We start from the raw sequence: 14,951 nt of genomic DNA, 5'->3' as shown, positions 1-14,951 counted from the left end.
TCAAAACAAAATTCCTAATAGACTTTAAAAAAAACCAAAAATAACGTCTAGGTAGAAGACAGAACCACAGCATTCCCACTGAAGAGAAGGACATGGCACAAAGTTTAACTATACATTCTTATACACCAGAGAGTCCACAGGGAAGAAAGATACCGTGACACAGCTGCATAGAAGTTTTTGATGAGAACTTATGCCTTGTTAGACACACACATACATACATGCACACACACAAAAATCAGGCTTCAAATTCTGCTTCTCACACAAAACCACTGAAAACTCGAGGACAGGTCAGATCAGTCTGCAGCAAATGGTGGAGATTCCCTCTTGTTCTGCCCACTCTCAGGCACATAAGGGGTTGGGGTGGGAGAGGGGAGCAAAGTCTGCTTTAGAATTTAGGGTTATTTTACCATTTTCCCCACATGTGCCAAATGAATTGTGCCATTTTTGTCTGTTAAAAAGTTAATTCATTATCCCCTCCCGGTAAAGAAGTGAAAAGCTATACTCTGTTAGACCAGTAAGATACAGAATTACTCCAGCTCTTTGGAATTTTTTAGATACAACTTCAAAGCATATTATTCCACAAAGGAACAGCAAGTACCTTTCTTAAGAAAGGAAACTCTATAATGGGTTAGCCTTTCTCTTTTAAGCAGAAGAAGATGCAGCCATTACAGGACTCCCTTTCTGCCCAGATGACTCCTGTGAAATACCCTAACATCCTCCGGGTGCACATACAGAAAGCTTCCTAAGGAGAAATAGGTCTTAAAAAAGTGACTTCAGGAAACAAGTGCAAGTTCCTTTTAAATCTGTTTTATAAGAAGGATACCAATGTACATTTTAATAGTTTTATTTTCATTTTCCCCAAGGGGGAACCAAAGGCAGAGAGGTGTTGTGAAATACATCACGCTGTTCTTATGGGTAAATCAGTTTGCAAATGTTATTTTACCACTCTATAAAAATACACACAGGAGTGTGAAGGAAGCAAAGTAGTTCAGAGTGGCTGTCACGGAGCAAATATGTTAAATACAATCAGGTTTTTTCCCCTTAAAAATTGTGGCTCCTCCAAAAGTCTTTAGTAGCCACATGCCACAGGGACAGAAATTTAAGTGGTAGCTTCCTTTGAGCATGTGCACACAAAAGCATTAGTAAACTGCTCCCATGGGACTAGACAGCAGATGTGAGTGACAAAGCCCCATCCACAACAGGAAAGAAGATATGCATTCAGTTTTATTGTCTCAGCTTCCCATCCAAACTCCTGTAAACACGTTCCATACCATTCAGGCATCTCTGATAAAAGAGTCTATAGTTCTATAAAAAGAAGTCACGCCGTAAGATCAAGATATTTACCCTGTATGTGTTATGCGAGCGTGAAGAGGGACAACCTTCCAATTTCTCAAGATACATCCAAGCAATCTGCAAGCGACCCAATTCCTTTCTCTGTCCAACTGTGCTGTGGGAAACCCAGTTAAGTGCCTCTTCACAGGTAGAGACAGTTTGCTTTTAAAAATATTAAGGACACATTTTTTTATCTTCAAGAACTTCCTGGAAAGTTACTGTGGAAAATGAAAAGTGCTCCCATGGTGAGACCAATGTGCAAAGCTCTACAGTTTTCTGTCCTTGCTGCTTTCTTAGTATTCCTTCCCTTAACAGATTCATGTTAAGATGAGGCTCAAAACATCGCAACGAGGCCATCATCCACTTGTAACAAGCAGGTAGACACTGGAAAATGTTTTATGCTTAATCATAAAACGTGGAATAAGCCAAAAAAATATTGTTCAGATATGATCAGGATGGTTTCTCGAGGGTTTATATACCAATGGCCTGTAACACTCGCTTTTCATTCTCATTGAGATGGTCTGAAAACATTGCATAGCAGGGCTGCTGCGCAAACTGACAGAGGAAGTCAGTGAGATAGGCCTGAAAGGAAGACAGAAAGACCCAGTTAGCATCACGTCACTTTGGAAATTCTGTTTCTTTCCTGTGTCAAAAGATAAACCTCAACATGCACCAAGTAAGAAAAAGGGATTGCAGGGAACAGATAAGCGATGCAGAAGGAAGGGTGGCAGCAGAGGGGATGGGCTGATAAACTGCTGCCAGGCAGTGGTAAAAAGCAGAAGCAAAGTATCATACAGGGGCTGTGACTGGATGGGAGCATCTCCCAGCGGAGTATGAAATTCTGTTGTGTTCAGTCTCCAATCTACTTCTGACTTCGGCAAATAGCTGTGAAGCTCATGGGCAGAAAAGTCTCATCTCCCTCTGTTCAAAAAGTTTTGTTCATTCACATTTCCAACTTTTAGATACTGAACCAATAAGGAAAAATAGCTCCAGGCATTCTTGGGATACTCGGCACTTTCCAAAGTAATTTCAATGAACTGAGTACATTCAGGACATCAACCAATAACTGGCGTTTACAGTTTTGTTAAAATAAAACGTACAAAAATTAAGTTTATAAAGAATGATAGGAATCTGATTAAAAAAACTTGTTCTAGAGCATCACCTGGAGATCTATTTGGTAAAGAGGGTCCTTTAATGCATCTGGATCATCCTCTTCATCATCTTCATAATAATCCTCATCTGTCAGAGGCAAATCAGCAGGTTTTAACATTAAACAGAGCAAAATATCTCAGGAAGTATTCTATTAGACTACTGTTGAAATCCAAGGATCCAAAATGAAATAGTTTCAGCACTGCTGGATAAAAAAATTTGTATGCAAAATATTCACTCCCTAAGTTTAGATGATTAGAAAACAAGACACCCCAGAACAAGAAGGGTCATAGTGGGAGTTTCAAGGAACACACAGGTGAGACGATCATACATGGGATACTAGACAAGCAGGTTTGTTAGTTATGTGCACTATTATCTTATGCCTTAACCTTATGTCAGGGTGACACATTTCCAATTCTGTGCTAATATAAATAGTCTTCCTTATTATATTTGCCTGTAAGGTTCTCTCATATGCAAACTGGAGAGCAGAGGAAAGGAGATATTATACCCGCTCCATTTTTATGCGGCTATTATTTCTCAAGGTCACTCCACAAACAAACTCATCCATTGCTATGACCTTGTCATTCCAAGGTCATGTCTACATCTTTAGGCATCAATTTTCTCTTTTGAAGAAATATTTGCATGAACCTCACAGCAACATGAAGCCTACACAGCATTTGAACTCTCAGGTGACAAATGCAGTTATTTAATCATTGCGTTATTCAAAGGCATGTCCCTCTCTTACAGAAAAAAGTCCTTATGCGAGATTCCAGAGTAATATTTCCTTCCCCTTGCCTGCAGTCTCTGTTGAGCTGCTGTCAAGGAAAAGAAAACTTTGACTAGGATGTCATCTACTCTATTTGTGCTTTGAGTAAGCACTTTAAAGCTGATACTTACCATACTTGTTTGTGGAAAGAATATCTGATAAGAACTGTCCTGCTAAGCCTTCATCTTCATCCTCATCCTCTTCCTGATCTTCCCACATATCATTTGAATCATCTGTTGATAAAACAAAACTTTCTAGAAGTAAACAAAATCTAAGAAGTCCAGTCTGTCAATCACTATACAGGGAACTGTACACTTTTTAGGCAAACATCCCTGCTTGTGTAGGTGGATGAAGGGAAACACCTGCAACCTTTACCATCCCTTTGGAACAAGTAACTCAAGAACTGGAGCTAAGCAAAAAGCAGCTGCAAGAATGGATACCCAAAGTAGGGAGGCAAAAGGAAAGGCAAACCAGATACACCAAGAAGGGATAATTTTATTAGCATATGGTCAGATCCCATCTTCCAAACTGGCCCCAAAATAATTTTCAGTTTTAAGAATACACAACACTGACTGATTTTATCTTCTGGATCACTATTTAAGCCTTTGTAATTACAGGTATACTATTTACTATTGTGAGTTTCTTATTACTATAAATGCTTCTGAAGAGATTACAAAGTAGATTTAAGCCATGCAAAGAGGAAAAGCAAACCCAGTATTTTACCTTGGCTCCAATCTGCAGTTGTCTGTCTAGATGCATTTGCTTCCATCGCATTAGAGAGTTCATTTATTATTAATTTTAAGATTTTTACTAACAAAGGAATGTTTGTCCAGCGTTCAGGATCTATAAGAGAAGAAAAAGATATATTCATACTATTTTTAATAAAAAGTTGTTAAAAACAGGCCTTTCCTGTGGTGTTTGTTTTTGTGGGTTTTTTTGTGGTTTTTTTTTTTTTAATTTTACCATACATTTAAAATGCTCACAAATGAGCAAAAACTTCCAGGTTGGGAGGAAAAAGGGACTGACAAAATACCCCCAGTGTTCTTTCCATATACCTTCACAGCTAGATTCCCAAAGATCTTAACTACAATATCAAGTCTTGCGTATTTTATATGAAGAGAAGGCATAGTTAAAATCTTCACAGCTGAGTTAATTGGAGTCTACTCAATGAAATCAGTTACAGATTACTTCATTAAGCATTCCTCTTAAGTTTTTGTTGCACATCTGGCAGTGCTTTCAAGTAAATGAGCAGTGCAGCACTCCTACATGTGGCTCTACCCTTTCTAAGACACTGCAAGCTCCAACTTTTCCTCATCAGGGCTCTTGCAAGGCCTAATTATTCCACAGGGACAGTGTTTTTGTCCTTAATTGCAAAAGTAAAGATCCTATCAAATAAAGAAACTGGGAGCACTAGTTTTAATTCTTTAGGTGCTCAAATGCTAGCAATTACTGTTCTTCTATCTGATTAGACAACATCTGAGTTTGGTTGGTTTGTGCTGTTTGGTGGGTTTTTTAAGCAAAGAATAATAAGGTAGCAGGTCTTGTGACCACCACATACCTCTTAAACTCCTAGTGCTTTCCCCTATTTATTTCCTTTACTAAATGTTACTGTACCACTCCAAATCCCCCGAGCCTACCACAGCTGAAGGCTTGAGGAGCACAGACTGCCTCAAGGGGCCTCCAGTTTGGATCAGTACAGCCTTTATGTCCTATCCCACAACTACAGAACCAAGCTTTTTTTTTTTTTTTTTTAAATCTCTGTATTCACTAAACATACTTTTCTCTCAAAGAAGCTACTAGGCGTCATGAAATTTTCAATTCTATCTCATTAGATGGAACAGAATGACGCAAAATAGCAGTGAATAACTCCCTGTCCCATATAAAGTGAACCTCATTCACTTATATTAAATTGGAGACAGCAGTAGTCTTCCAAATCAGCCTTTGGCAGAATTAAAGCAAAGAGTGGATACGTTAAGTACATGATGTATGTATTAGCTCTAAAAAACAACATGCACCTTCTGTAGGAAGTATCTCCCACAGCTTTGTGTGATCTGCAAGATCTATTTTATGGCCTTTCATAGCATCTACTAAGAGAAAAAGAGAATGTTAAAACCAGCAAAATTATTACTTACTTTTGGCCGACTTCGATCGTGTCCGTATTCCCTCATCCATATTAAATATTTCTTCTCCCTTTACCCTAATGTCCTGAAGTCGCTTGTCATCTGTGTTGATGCCATACTGAAGGAGTTTACACAATGCTACAGAGCTGGGGAGCAGGGAATAGGAAAATTACAGATGAGAATGTTTCTAAACTGCTTGGCTTTCACAACGAAGTGAGAAGAATCGAGAACAATGAAGTGAGAAGAATAGAGAACACATCTCCAGAGCAGACATTCAGATTCCCTTTTTTCTATACATTTCCCAAGAACAAGCATTACAGAATTTTCCTATTTCTCCTGCCATGCAGCCATGAACATCTCTTCTACTTTTCTTCAGTCTCAAAGCTTTTTAACTTCTGGTCCTTCACAGCTCAGCCACGCTCAGACCTTCTAGCTTGCTCTCTCAGTATCTTCATGTGTTCTTTCCATCTCTGCTGCTCAGACTTCTATGCCACACTTTCAAACCTCCTCCAGTTCCAGGCTGTTTTCAAGCCATATTGAAGATGACTCTGACTACAGAGTTACTACTAGGTTAAGGCCACCAATTTACACTTGGCACTCAACCCTCTCTCCTGGCTCCATGAGTCTCAAACGGATGTTTCGGAGTTCGGTGGAATCCGCTCTTTTCATGCTTTCACTTCACACCCTCTTTCTCTCCCACACTATGGCTCTGAGGTCTCATACTGCTGGTGTGAACCCAGATCTTACATGCCACCCCTGCGTTGCCCAAAGTTTTCCCCTCCTTTGATTATGCAAGTCAAGAGCAAATAGCTACTTCTTCAACCTGCCACTCACAGACATGGGGACTGATGTGCAGAGAAGATGTCAGCTATCTTCATGTTCCTTTTACTAACTAATTCTAAACAAGAGGGTCCTCTGAGCAGGCATTACTTTTCTTCAGTATGCAGAAAGCACATAGCATTTTCTAATGCACAATAAGCATCACCGTAAATAACCCAAATCAAAGCGTTTAATATAGTGTGGATCCCTGCCAAGTCATCTGTACACAAATAGCTCTAATCTTGGACAATATGGAGACAGCACCAAACGACAAGGTTTAACCTTAATCATGAGCATCAGCCTTGGCTTTTCCCTGTGGCCATAATCAGTCTCGGGATCCTGCAGACAACTCTGCTCTGTCAAAATGAGGATGAACATCCCTCCTAGGGATGAAACGGACCAAGTGTGACCGAAAACAGCACGAGATCCCCAAATCAGACTTTCTCTTGTTCTGCATGATCATTCACAAACTTCTATTTTAAACATGGTTTTTCTTATTATTTATTTCACAGGCTATTTGACTGCCTTATAATAATAACACACCAACACTTACTAAGAAGTGAGTTAACAGCTGGTGAGACCCCTAAGAGTGGTCCGTTAGGCTTCACATTTCCAGAAAAATCAGACACAGCAGCTGCAGCAAAATTTAAATTAATACAGAGCATTTCATGCTTAGGAATATAGTACTCAGCCTCCACTGGAACACAAATGTGCTCCTACAGCATAAGGGAGAGAAAACTGTTTCTTTATTGACTTTTAAGACATAATTAAATCAACAAGAAATCACCAGATTCTCTTAGGAAACACTCTACAATGCCCTGAAACTCTACAGTATTCTATAAAGGCAATATCATGTCTGGAAGCTATTCTCATCCCATTCACAGAGGTTCAACCTCAAAAGCACTCCTGTGCTTGCAAGAGACCCCCCCTTTTCCCCTTTGGATCACCCTGTTCCAGCACAGAAACACCAGGCAGCAAGAGGAGCACTCAGAGAAAGATCAGAGATTGCTCCAATTACCACGGCTCTCATGAGCCAAAATGACAGCGCAGGAAAAAATTCTATCCGACGCTGTCACACACTAATCCCAGTCTGAACAAGCTCCCTTTCTCTCATACCCAGTGCATGTAATTGAAATGGGATGATCAGTCAGCTAATGTTAATGCATGGATCCTGCTTATGAAAACATCCTACCTGACTTTGCCTTCATATTGCCCATAGAACAAGTGCTGCCGGCTCATCCATTCGGCCATTACAAACTCTAAGGCAGGCTTGCCAGTTGGTCCAGGGAGACTACACAGGAACTCTAGGAGTGGTTCCAGTTGTGAGTGAACCAAGTGAGCAAACACCATAATCAAGGACTACAGAAGGAGAAAGGAAATGTTAGCTCTACATAATTTAATAGTTGAAAATGTTTTATCAAATATTCAAGTAACTGAGTTTTCTGCAAGACTAGAGACTGTGCTTACCAACCCCAAGAGGAAGAGATAGTATAACCCTCTGCAAGACTCTCTGTGCTACAAAAGCAGGCAATAAACTACTACAGTCAACAGCAGTATTTATCCCTCACCATAATAAGTTTACTCACACCCATGCCCCAAACTAACAAACCCTCCTAAAGCAAAGATAAAAAAGCTATTTAAAAAATTTAAGAGGTTGCAGTTGACTTTTGACTAGCAAAAATATCATATGGCAACACTCAGACACTGCAACTGCCGTAGGTTGCTCAATGGATCAGAAGCTGTTCACATGGTTCTATACACAGAGCTCTAAATCTGTGCATATCTAGCAGAAACGTGTCTCATTATCAAGATAAGGAACAGAAGTTATTGGTCCAGAGCCAAAACCCATATTCTTTTCCCCTTTCACCCCAGGGATTTCCCATCATCACCTCCCCCACAGGACCACACTTCTCCCACATCATCACATCATAATTTAGCAGCACTTTTCCAATTCTGAGTGCACTTTGAACACAAGTTTTAGGGAAACAACTACAAGTTTGGGTGGGTTTGGGGTTGTTTTTTTTCCTGTTTTGGGGTTTTTTTTTCCCCCCCAAGATGCAGTTTTACAGTCTGAGTCTTAAAGACCAGGAGTAGAATTCATATGCTGCATATGTCTAAATGTCTGCCTCCAAGTCTGAGGGCATCCCTGTACGCTTCCCTGAGGAAAAGCTGCCCACCTTCAGAGGTTCATCTTTCAGGCGAGCACAGGGAAGACATTCAGCATTATGAAAGGCTCATTTCTATTTCCCTGGCTACAGGGGCTTCATGTGACAGGTTCAGATTTAAGCTTCTGGATCTTTTAAATCCAAAAATAGGCAAAGCGAGAGCCATTCTGAACAATTAAGAATCAACAGTGTTTCTGAGGTGAAAAAAAAATTAAAAAATCAGGGCTTTAAGATTAAATCTGTGCTGACATCTGAATGGCCTGCTTGATTCCCCATGTGCTGGCTTGAAAAATGCACACACAAAAATACGAGAAATACACGAGATAAAAGGGTTAGGGCAGAGTGAGCCTCAGCCAAGTGCCACAGTGAGGGCAAAGGTGGGATCTTGCCAGAAAGCAGAACTTGTCAACAGTGCCAGCAAATGCCTTCCCCCAGCTGCTGCTGAGGAATTAGGGCAGCCATCACTAGATGTTTTACATTAAGGGCACAGACAAGAATGATAGGGGAGAGAATGAAGACCACTGGGATAAAATCATTCCATAAAAGTGTGCCACTAGAAATAGGTCAAGACGAGAAGAGATGGTCATGCTCTTGTCTGGCCTCTCATCTGATGCAGGCCAACTACACCTCCCATCCACCAAAAGTTCACCTTGTCTCAATTCCCAGGGATTTATCCTTCAAATGCAGCACAAAAACACTTGAAAACATGTGCTACCTTTGCCACAACATCCATGTTTGGGTAACTCTTGTCCCCTCTAAAGGTTCACTTCTTGCAAGCACAAGGTCTATTTAAGGTGCATTAAAGCTTACACACAAGAACCTGGCTTACCCCCTAATCCAGACAACTCGGTAGGAGCAGAGCAGGCATTTTCCTGACTACCAAGAAGACATGTAGAACCTCCAATTGTCATAGCCATAAATAATCAGACACACAATTAAAAAAAATTACACAATTCCTTCCCCTGACACTTCTACTTACTCTCCTGGGTGCCCAGCCTGCTCACCTGCATTACACTGAGCGTCTCTGCTTGTTGCATTTTGCTCAGGATGGCTCTCAGGATCTGGTCCAGATTCTCTCCCAGTTCACTTCCCGCTTTCGAAATTAAAGTGGAGACCAGCCTGCCCACAAAGGCAGCGGTGAATTCTGAGGTCCTTGGATCTAGAAGCTGGCTCACCACCTGCATCACATACCACAGTCCATTGTGGCCTTGCTCATCATGCCATTGTGCAATTTGCTCCAGTGCCACCGAGACGTATGCACGCAGACACTCGCCACCATTCTAAACAAGAACATTATCATGTTAGAATTTCTGTTTCTAGGTAAAGGAGCGGCAGGCGTGGGAAGACATCTCCATTCATCACCCCAAAAAGATCTTTAACCAAGATGAAAACAATGGGCAAACTGGTAGCATCTGTCAAAGATCCAAGCTCTCTAATGTGCAGTAAAATGAGTGCCTAAATTTAAAAATAATTTCTACAGACTTCAGTTCATTATCAAGTACAAAACTCTTCACTGCCCAGGAAGCTCTCGAGAATATCATGTTCTAAATACAGAGACAACCTAAAGTAGCTGCAGTTTTGTGCCAGTCTTGTTACGCAGAGAAATTCCAAGAAATTCTAACAAGTGAGAGATGAAGACAGCCAAGTGTAGCATGAACAAAACACAACCCAGCAGCCAAGCTGCAATCTTTTTGAATTCTTCTTAAAACAATGATCCAGCAGAGCAACCAGCGTGCTGGTGTCCAACCACTTCTTACTGGTATGTTGTTTAGGGAAAGCCATTTCTATGGTCTGTATTCACACAGCAAAGCATAGCTGGCACTATAAAGCTCCTTATGTAAGGAATAAAACCAGCTTTATTATTTATATGCCAGCTAGTACCTGGAATGAAAAGGCACCCTGCACTTTTAGCCTCTGACGCTTTTTCTTTCTTCCTTAAATACTCTAAAGACATCATCAGGTAATAGCAGAGCCTGCCAACAAGCACAGCTCAGGCACTACTGCTGTTTGAGATGAATCCTTGCTCTCCCTCCATCCCATACGTGTCTCAGACAAAAAGCAGTTTGCCCTCCCCTTCTCACCTATGTGAGTACAGGATAAAACTGTTAGAAGTAGGAGTTCTAGGAGGTCTTCTGCACAAGAGGTCTTTTGCTTCCCTATACCTGAGTGTGTTCCTGAAGACAGCCTCTGCCATTCCTAGGTGTGGTGATGGAGGAAGAAAAGCAATAAGGCTTTGGTTTTTTTGTTTGGGTTTTGGGTATTGTTTTTTAGGGTTTTTATGTGCTCCAGAGCCCTAAAATATAAAAAAAAGATCAAGGCTGCTGCTTTACTGACTCTGGTCCTCCAAATTAAGGAATGAACAGTAAAAGTCATTGCAGGCCCTCGAACAGCAGTACTTTCATGCTAAACTGGAGTTAGCAGAGACTCCTGAGGAGCTGCACATATAGCTACTGGCATTGGATTTGCATAGCCCTGCAATCCTTACCACACCCCCCAGTGTTACCTGCATAGTAGCATTGTCATCGGTGTTCAAGCTGCACTGAGCCACTGCAGGGAATGCTTGGCAGATCAGGAGCTGGGACAGAGGAGGTTTTGTATTCCTCACAACTGTGGTCAATATATCAATAGAAGTCTGAAAGGAAAACACAAACAAAAGCACTGTTACAGCAGCAGCCAGAGTACGCTAAGTCAGCACTACCCACCACTGGTGCAAGCCTCAAAGGGAGGGATGTGAGCCAGTATTGCGACCACATCCTGATTTTACAGTCTAGAATATTTTTTAAATCAGAAGACCCTGGAGTCATGTACGCACAGCATCACTATTTGACATGGACGCAGGGTGTACTCTGTAAAAGCTCCCAAGGCAGTTCAAACATTAAAAGCAGTGTAACCACTCAAATATGGCAAACAGTTTCATGGTATCCTGATGCATGCTAATCAGTACAGCCAGAGAACTGTTCTAGCTGACTTGTTCCATTTTGTTTATACTGATTTAGATTTATTTTAATTACCCATGAGTGATTGTTACAGTCATACAAATCAATAGGCAGATTATAAGCATATTGATAAAGATGCTTATGGGTTTAATTCCATACAATCATTTTACATAGTCAATGCTTAATCTTCTATAAGCTGACTTTTTATAGAAAGGACAAACCTGTATAATTTATGTCCAGCAATTTTTACATGTGACATACAAATCACAAAAAGCCCTAGAAAAAAGTGCAAGGATAGTTGTATACCCCATTGGAGAACATTCACCAAAAAGAGGAGACTGTTATTGGTGAAAGATGGCTATGTCAAAGCAAAATGACTAGGGATACACTGCAGAGACTGGAAGAAGGCCAGAGGAGCAGTTTAAACTTAACTTTTGGAAGCATCTCCCCCCACCTGCAGTTTGCCGTCTCTCCACAAAGAAACGTCTACCAATGATCAAAGTCATTGTTCCAAAACAGTTTAAAATCAACCTTTCTACTCTTTGCAGACCAGCCATCCTATACGTTAAAGAACGGAATCATCTCCAGCTAAGACCATGTACCGCTGTAGCACTTACTGCACAAAGCCCTGCTGGGATCTTGTCAGCAGGGGCTTGCATGATGCTGACAAGCGTTGGTATCAGCCTCATCTGCATTGGACCTTGGCAGGCTTCTATCTGAGCTAGCTCCTTAAAGATATCTTGGGCAAGAGATGCAACAACTGGATCTGAAGAGAGAAAGCACCATTTACTAAAACATACTAACAAACACATCTCAATTCTTGCTACCACTATTTTGAATAGGCAAAGCAGCAAGTTTCCCTTCTAGCTTTATCACTGAATGAATCAGTGTTCATTCAATTATCATTTATTAACTTTTCAGCACTGGAATTCAGTAGCAAAAACAATTGTACTTTGAGAATGTAACCTGAATGCATACCATTGCTGTACTTCAGGAATATTGCAATCGTGAAGGGGCAGATTTTGTTTTCCACACTCGCTGTAAATGCTGGGTCTACCGTACAGACAATGCACAGTGTCTCCATCACAAGGTTTAGGACCTCTGAACTGAACTGAGTTGCCAAGTGGATCAGTCCATCAAGAATGCTAGGAAGGAAAGGCTGCAACACATGGGTGCTCTCAGAGATCTTCAGCTGGTCACAGTAGCTAGACAAGGAATGTGCGATACAAAAATATTAAAGTGATTTACACATTTAACACTAGATGATATATAAGGGGTTATTTCACCCCACACATTCTATTTCCTTAAGTTCACTCTTCTAGGACTTTTCCCCATCAGTCTACTATTCCTTGATCTCTCAACAGCTTAGCTATGTCTCCTCCTCATTCCATCCCCAATGGTTCACAGAAGCAGAGTTGAGTCAAGTGATGCTAAAAGCTTCTACTGCCTCTTAGTTACAATTCTCTCTTAAGAACTGCCCACCAATAAAGAAAATAAACCTTGAGGGAAAAGGTAGCCTGTGAGAGACTCACTGCTTACAACGTCTTTAATCACCATGTTCTACAAGTAAGCTAGTGAAGAAAAAAAACAATTTCCAGACTAAGTTCTAAGTCTCTGCCTTTATTCATTATAATTTCAGTGCAAATAGAAGACAAGAAGTTTTTGTGGGGTGGGGAACAGTAGTTCATTTGCCTGCTTTTTGTGCATGTTTGTTTTTAAACTAATATTCAATTTTCACAGTAGAATCAATACAACAGATCTTCCCTTTTTCTTCTTGCAACTTATTTACAAAAACAGGATGCCAACACCATCCCACCCCCCAAACATTCCATTCTGCTGTAATTTGCTCCACAAGCCTGTATTATGTCATTCAGCCACCTCTGTGACTGAACAGGAATAATCTTGGTTTCATTTTTGTGCTTTCCATCACTATCTAGTTCTGCTTCTCTTTGGTACTTTATCCATGACAACATTTTATTGTAGCCAACCTTGAATCTCAATTTCATATTCCTCATTAGAGCTACTCTACTTTGAACCTGCTTGCTTACATTTTTTAAGTTGACATTTATTTCACTGAAAGCAAATACTTCCACAGTCTATACAGAAGTGTTATCAATATGTTAAAATATCAGTTTTGTAAGTGTAATTTATACCACTTATCCCTGGAGCTTTGGAATCCCTTAGGGTTTACTTACCCCCAGATTGCTCTGACTGCAGAGATTCGGACAGAAGGAGGCTGGGTTTCATGCAGACCACTGACAGTAGCTTGCAGGAACTGCTGGATTAGTTCTGGAGACATAGCCACTGTAAAACGGCTGGCAGCCCAGAGAGCACGACCCAGGAGAAAAGGAGACACTGAAATAAAACAAGCCCCCCCCCGCCGTGGTTTTAGTGTAAGTTTTATGAGTTTAAATCACAGCTGCTTCCATCAGTTCCAAAATTTTGTCATACCAGTAAGAAAATGAAAGATATAACACAAAAGACCAGTATGCAGACAAAGAATTTTTATTCATGAGCAGAATCCAGTTTCTTTTCTTAGTTATTTCAAAAAATAAATTCTTATTTGTTTAAAAAGAAAACTTCTCCCCTCAACTAGTTACATTTGAATTTGTTCATCAGTACATGCTTGAGTGATCATCAAAACAAAAGTAAAGTAAGAGAATGAAGGCTTTTTCAGTAATTCCTATTCATCTAGCTCAATATTCTGTCCCCAACAGCAGCAAATAGCAGAAGCTTAGGGGAAAATTTAGAGAACAGAGCACGTACACAGGGATCTTTTACAGATTACTTTTCTAGTTTCCAGCCATCATCTTGTAATTACAGAACATAATGTTCAACAGCACCAGAGAAACAATGAATACTCATTATCTACTCACCTGTTTACACTTATCAAGGTATGAGGTATCTTTATCACACTTAACCCTTCTGCCTTTTCAAGCTCAAAGTATCCTTATCTATTTAGGCTATCCTCAAACAGATGATGCTCTGTATTTCTCAGCATCTTTACTGCCATTACTTATACTCCTGCAAGTATTAATTTTAAGATAAGGACATAAAACACTCCATGCAATATATACAGCAAGATGAAAGCTTTGCTTTCCAAGCAAATATTATAAAAAGAAAGATTTGTCTTATTACCCTTACTGAGCATTAAATGGACATTCTCTTGAGAACTCTCTATATACTGAATCCAGGAGCTCTGCCTAGAGCACAATAGTTCATTTACAACCCAATACCATATATGTCAATGTGTGTAAATACACGTAAATAGCTGAGGTTGGTTTTTTTACATGCACTGCACACTATGCACTTTGCACACTATTTCTTCATTTAAAATTAACTCAAAAAAAGAAAAAACATTCTTTGTAATAGGTTCAACAAATGTTTCTTTGATGAAAGCATCCAGCAATTTGTTTTTCCTGCACTGACGCAACTTAATGTGGACTCACCAATAATGCTTATACTTGCTTAAACTTCTTAAATTCTAATTATTCACAAGGACTCTTGAGGTCCGACTTTCAACAACCCCTCTGACTTTCTTGCACACTGATGTAAGATAACATAGAAAGCAGAAGCCTGCAGAGATCCCAATAATAGGATCCCACTCAGCTAGCAATATTATTTGAATTCATGTGCTAAGACTAGGGTCAGCCCCAGCGTAAAG

At 40.3% G+C, this 14,951-nt stretch overlaps 1 protein-coding gene across 1 annotated transcript in view; it reads right to left on the bottom strand.

The window, feature by feature from the left end:
* Positions 1-1,268: 1,268 nt before the first annotated feature.
* IPO9 (importin 9) overlaps positions 1,269-14,951 on the bottom strand; it is a gene marked incomplete at its 5' end in the record, with an annotated part of 19,320 nt that continues 5,637 nt past the window's right edge. The window contains 11 exons of the mRNA XM_010288717.1: positions 1,269-1,914; positions 2,495-2,571; positions 3,379-3,480; positions 3,971-4,090; positions 5,380-5,513; positions 7,379-7,545; positions 9,356-9,631; positions 10,855-10,983; positions 11,905-12,053; positions 12,266-12,492; positions 13,483-13,642. Of these exons, the coding sequence (XP_010287019.1) occupies positions 1,804-1,914; positions 2,495-2,571; positions 3,379-3,480; positions 3,971-4,090; positions 5,380-5,513; positions 7,379-7,545; positions 9,356-9,631; positions 10,855-10,983; positions 11,905-12,053; positions 12,266-12,492; positions 13,483-13,642 (1,652 nt within the window). The remainder of the gene's footprint in view (positions 1,915-2,494; positions 2,572-3,378; positions 3,481-3,970; positions 4,091-5,379; positions 5,514-7,378; positions 7,546-9,355; positions 9,632-10,854; positions 10,984-11,904; positions 12,054-12,265; positions 12,493-13,482; positions 13,643-14,951) is intronic.

The sequence above is a fragment of the Phaethon lepturus genome, unplaced genomic scaffold (assembly GCF_000687285.1).
Source record: "Phaethon lepturus isolate BGI_N335 unplaced genomic scaffold, ASM68728v1 scaffold26016, whole genome shotgun sequence".
Taxonomy (NCBI): Eukaryota; Metazoa; Chordata; class Aves; order Phaethontiformes; family Phaethontidae; genus Phaethon; species Phaethon lepturus.
The sequence above is the reverse complement of the archived record's forward strand: the minus strand, read 5'-3'. Positions and strand labels throughout refer to the sequence as shown.